Below are 6266 nucleotides of genomic sequence, written 5' to 3'. Positions count from 1 at the left end.
TTCTCTTGACAAGTAATGGATGTTCCAGGTGTCGAAGATGAAAGGGGAATGATAAAAATAGTCACACAGTCACTCGCGCCCTCAATATCAAACTTGATGTCGCTGATTTAATTAGACAAGTATCACTATGGATATTGATTATCATTTGATAGAAGATCATCTGATCTTTCTACTTCGCTTTCAAGTTTAGTTTCATATGCTTACGGTAAATTATAATAATTTGAATAAGTATCGCTGTCTGATTCTTCGGAAATGTCGTCAAATCGGAACGAAAAAGATGTGTCTTCGTATTCAAGGACAAGACTTTTCTTGGGAAGCTTATTCATCATCTGGATTGAAAAAAAAGACGTTTGAGGTTGTGTCAAATAAGTGATGTCTTTTCATCTGATTGGATGTTTTCTCGGTATAAGTAGTTTTCTTATCAACATCGGGTGTTTACTTATGTGTTGACACCGATATTGTTGTCAATTGTTTTAAACATAATCATGAATAATAAATGCTAGGCGTTTTTGATTCAGACGTAACATTATGCAACCCTATCGATAATTTACTTTTATTTAAGTATTTTTCATAAACTTTATAGATGTATTATGGGAAACAATGTCGTATGAAAAACCAAACTAAGGTAACTCATTATTGTGTTATATTCAATACATTATATACTCACAGACTTGTACTTTTTCTGAAACGTTTCTTCATTTCTGTAGGCGCGTTCCACTTGACTGACAATTCTGAATATCTGTTGTTATAAAACAAATAAACAAATAATAATTTTATAACAATAATAACAAAACACACACGATCAAATCAAATCGAAAAGAGAAAATACTTTCATATTAAGATGAGCTATATTTATAGGGATACACGTTTTCTCCTTTCAGTATGTACTTACCTGATTGTCAAGAGTCATTGATAGGCCCAGAACTCCAGCCTTGTCTGTAAGTAACAACCAAGCATACAAAGTCAGAAAGTAATTACCAAATCAGGTTTCAAAGGGGTGTAACAAGTTTTAGCCTTTGGAATCATGACTTACTGCTTATAAAACGCCAAATCAACAACTTGATAATTCACACAATTGGTAAGTTGACGATTGTTTTACTCATTGAACCAATTATCCTGGGTGTACTCACGGAAAAGGGTAATGCAAGATTTTTATCGCAGAATCTGAAGAATAAGTTCGCCGAATTTGCCACAGAAAATGATAAAAATCAATAAAAAAAACATCATCAAAAGTATTTTAGTGCAAATATAACTACATGAAGCTCAAGATTGTTTTTTATCAATGAAGGACTGATTGCGTTTAAGTTTAACAGCATTAACACCAGTTGTCAAGTACATATTTGCATATATACACGTGATTCTTAGATATAATTGTCACACTTTCATTGTACTCACCTTCAACAATAGCATCGGTCGTTTTTTGTTTTCTTTGAAAGATTTTCAGAGCATCATTTATTTTACGCCAAAAATGATTGTGTAATTCCATGTCGTACGCATCAATATCTGATGACATTGGTTTCTTCTTTTTCACATAACTGAACGCGTCGTTAAGGATACTGATACAAAAGTTCACCATAAGGATGGTCATCACAAATAAGAATACAGAGAAACCAAAACTGATAGCGATGTCGTTCTCTCCGAACGTGTCCCGAATTTTGACCATGGCCAATAATGTTCGAAACAATGTAATAAAGGCGGTAAATATGTCCCGGAAATCCATCTGATACGGCCCTACGCACACGAAGCAAAGGATTGCAAAACCGCTCATAGGAACCAAAATGCAAATTCCAAAGCTCATCAAGTCCTTGGCGCAAAGAGAAATAGACGTCCTCATTAGGTAAATGTTATAATTGAAGGTCAGTGGACGCAGTAGGTTCAGCACTGCCACAAACAACTCTACACTGATACACACTTTGTAGGCGGAGTCCATGACATCAATGATATCAAATGTCACGAATTTACCTGAAAAGGGGAGCAAAAAATGGTATACTAATAAACTAATAATGATTGTTTTCTTCAATTGAACCCTATGATATCGCTTTTGAGTCAATGTCATTTATTTGATTTGTTTTTGTTTTAAAAACTACAATAAAAAATCTCGATTTTCTATCAATTCGGGCCTGATAATTCACGAATAGAAGAGCGTAAGATGATAATAAATTTGACCCCAGTAAATTCGAATGTTATTTATTTAAAAAATGTTGCGAGTTCATTGCCCCATCAAGTGACACGTCAAATATCAAGACTATAGACAATGCAGTTTATTCGAATCAGTTAACCTGCTTTCTGCTCTCATTTTATCACTGAAAGTATTGTGCATAATTAAGTGCAAACATTGAACAAACAGGTTTGCTTGATACTAACTGTAAAATGTGTACTAAGAACTCATTTTCAATATTTGAAACACGTCAATACTCACCACTAGAGTTGAATAATGCTTCTATCGTATATATAGTTCTGTCGATGCGTACTATATAGAAAACGATGGCTGACAGTGACGTCATTATGCTGATAAGGTACAGCCATTGACTGATTTGTGAAAAGCAGCGACGGCCGATCTGCCAGGTGATGCAAACAAAATGCAAAAGCCTACAAAACGTTATAATAAGGAACAGTAATTGAAATCCAAGCACAAAGAAGTCAAACGTGTCTATATAGGGATACAATCGAGCTGTTTTTATCTTCACCGTCAGATAATATCCTCCTGTCTGTGGCATTTCAATCGTTATCGTAGGTAAGGAAAACAGTTTCGAATCTGGATTGTATAAGACGAATTCTACAACGATAAGTCGAGTATAAAGGTCTATCCATCCGTAAGCTTGCATGGCATAGAGGTCATTTCTGACCTCCTTCACGGATTGATCCAGTATTTTGACATATCCTCCGCCGCCGTAGACATCGTGGTTGCTGAATATAGTCAGGGAATTGGTCTCGTCTTCATTTTTAAACGTCCATTCCGAACCATTACACTTCTTCGGATTAAATGCCGTCCAACCTGGTTTATGGATTACATCATATCATATACATTTTGTAAACAGGGAATAATTGATAAGTTTATCAAATCCATGAACGGACCGGACGGCACAGGAAGCGTGAGTAATTTTCAAATTATGTTAAAACATAATTTAAGCGTGTTAATGGACCTACACAATTCATATTTTTTAAACATGTCAAGAAAATGTTGTTATTGAGAAACAGCCTAATGTCTATTCACATTTTTCCTCGTGTAATAAAACTCTGCTACGAATATTTTTCAACTCAACGAATAATCATTTGATGAGAAGAAAGATGAACGACACTGAATATTTGTTAGTGAGTTTCTAGCATAATAGCTCGCTCTCGAACTTGCAAGGGATACAAAAAGGGGACAAAACATAACATAAGTGATAGTTTATGCCCGAACTAAATTTTATTTGAGACTTTTTTGTGACGTCCGAATACATAGGCAATGCTATGCTCTCTGTTTGATTGTGAAATCCCAATGGCATGTCCACAAACATAGCACTTGTCACATTTTACCGACTCTCGCGGGATGGCAATTAAATAAAAACATAGATCAGAAAACAAATGCTATGGAGAGAAAAATGATGGCAAAATTCATTCCACATATCCTAAATTCAAATATACCATGTAGTCTATTTAATTAAAACAAATGATTCCCAATTGCATAGTGCTAATAATGATTGATAGATTAAAATTATAGTTAAGGGAACGTTAAATCCAACGTTAACTTACATAAATGTCAAAATCGCTATTATATTTGATCCTGAATACATTTTTGTATTTAAGCCATAATTAAACATGCAGTACACTTTTCTCTCGTGCCAAATGTGTTTGCCCATATTTTTGTTACCTTCGCAATAATTTGCCCTTTCCATGTCGTCAGCCGAATATTCTGGAGGGCATTTAGAGATTAGATTCTGGAGCAGTGGAGGAATGTCACATTTTCCTGTGAATGTATAATACTTCGTGAACAGTTTCGTTACCTCGGCACAAGCAGTACATTATATCTAAGATATGTTTTTATTACATTCTTACCGGTGAATTATTAGAAATTATCAGTGTGGTAAAATCTGATATCTTCACTACAGTCAAAGTGAAGATACACGAAATGACATATCTTTATATGTGATGATATATTTTATTTTGTACAGGAGCAGACGAACCGACGGTAGAATAAATGGCTGTTTTTGTAAATTTTTGGCGCGTACACTAAGTTATTAACATATTAATGTGATTCATAACATCTTTTGTAAACAAATCCTACCAGAAAATAACATAAAACGGTAGAATTACGTTTCGTAGCCTTTTCAAAACAGCGTACAGCCTTGTTGTCAAATGTGACGTCATAAGAACCTGGCGTCAGATATAACGCTACTTACACGTATTCCCGCACCTTTGGGATGAACAAAATATTTGTCGGTTTACTTTTCACAATGTATTAAATAAAAAATGTAATTGGTTTCCCGTTAGATACCGTGTATATTTTATGACAGAATAAACCGATTTTTCACTCGTGCTTCGTACTCGTTAATATGTCGTTATTCAGTCATACAGCTATATTCAGAAATATACATGGTTTTCAAAGTTTTTCTACTAATTGCTATGACTAATCTATTACTTTTGTAACGTTAAAATGTCGCCATTCAATAAAAACATCAAATGAATCCGATTGAAACGGTTTATGTTTGATTATTCTTACCATTGTAATTGCTAAAGACACAAAAATAAGAAAACCTTTTCCTAGGCCTGATACATGCGCATATCCCGAATCCGTGTATTCATAATTTTTCTCATTCATTATAGCATCATTCCTCCAATCACAGCACCGAGAAAGTAATAATTTATTACCAAATAAGCACATTGATAAAATTAAAAGACAAAATTATCTTAGGGAAAGTTGAGTCACATCTTTAGTTTCTCGGCAAAACCTATATTAGCATATCAAACCTACCTTTTACTCGAATTTGACGAATCCTGGCCAAACCAATACGGTAGCTGACGTCGTCGTTCATGAAAGACCTTGCTTCATCCAGCCTTACATCACCATTGTAAAACAGTTTTGGATAAACAGCATCAGAAAATCGTCCGCGAAACCACGCCCAAACATCGTCGGTCTTATTGATCTGTGATACAAAAACATGTCCTTAATACAACTGCACTCTCTTGTTACTTTTTTCATCATTGGGAAGTCATCCGCGTTCAATAAATCACAATTTTACATATGCAACAATGTATGAGTTAAACGGGAGTCAAATTTTCAAAACGAAACATTTATGAGATGAAAAATATCATGAAATGTTAAAGTTGTTGAACGTAATGGTGGTACATTTGTTCTTACTATGGACCAACTATATTTTTTTCTTCAAATTGTTGAAAAAAATTCCTTAATAAAAAACGTGGAAATTTGCAAATCAGCGCTGTTACAAAACAAGTTAGGGTTTGAAATTAAATGTCTGTGTGACAAACATTATAAATATAAGAACCTAAATGTAATTATTTTCATATTTATGGGTAACGCGTACCATTTTATTAAGGTCATATTTTGCTTTCTTTTTGTGGTACATGAACAATGATGTTTTTTTCAAGTATTCTCTATAAAGACACATTGAACACGGATAAATAGAAAATACTAGGTCGAAGTCGAATATCAAATGTCAAAAACAAGCAAAAGATCCTTAAACACCGGTAAAAGGATATACATGTATGTATGTACAATAAGTACTGCAGTCCAAGGTACACTTTCATCAACATTCATACCTTATGAATCGGAGTCAGACGTTTCTCCAGAGCCTCGTTCTGTAAATACGACGTCCACACAGAGTTGTGTGCACAGATTATTGCAAGGAGAGTTATGTATAAGGCTTGTATTAGCAGAGCTCGTGCAGACATTAACAGTTTTCTGTCTAGATGAATCAACTTATAAAAGCGAGTCCTCTCCCTTTTGCTGAAACTAGTCGTTGATGGTTTGTCCTCAAGCACTATGTCTGTAAACAAAGTAAAAAGATCGATCTTGAGTTGCAGTCCAACAAGTACAAGGAGTACTCACTGTTTCAAAGTATAAATAAGGCCAAATTACATCTAAAAAATCGGAGCAAAACATTTACCTGTACGAGATCAATGCAATGTCCGGCGGTCGTTTTAACATCTTTACGGACATATTTCGGTCTCCAATAAAAAGGACTGGCGACCTTGGTTACACAACCCGGTATTAATTATTTACAGGCGATAGTCTGCCACTGATTAACTCAGTATTGTTTTCTTAA

General features: G+C 34.5%; 1 protein-coding gene across 1 annotated transcript; it reads right to left on the bottom strand.

Annotated features, from left to right (window-relative positions):
* Window positions 1-204: 204 nt before the first annotated feature.
* On the bottom strand, window positions 205-5987 carry LOC110453441 (polycystin-2-like; the record flags this gene model as incomplete). The annotated part of the gene is made up of 7 exons (XM_021502384.1): window positions 205-329; window positions 668-739; window positions 893-936; window positions 1396-1962; window positions 2594-2995; window positions 4955-5126; window positions 5761-5987. Coding segments are annotated over 7 exons (1609 nt in total), but the record flags the coding sequence as incomplete, so codon positions are not given.
* Window positions 5988-6266: the final 279 nt, after the last annotated feature.

This window comes from Mizuhopecten yessoensis, unplaced genomic scaffold (genome assembly GCF_002113885.1).
Source record: "Mizuhopecten yessoensis strain PY_sf001 unplaced genomic scaffold, ASM211388v2 scaffold7301, whole genome shotgun sequence".
NCBI classification, from domain to species: domain Eukaryota; kingdom Metazoa; phylum Mollusca; class Bivalvia; order Pectinida; family Pectinidae; genus Mizuhopecten; species Mizuhopecten yessoensis.
The sequence above is the reverse complement of the archived record's forward strand: the minus strand, read 5'-3'. Positions and strand labels throughout refer to the sequence as shown.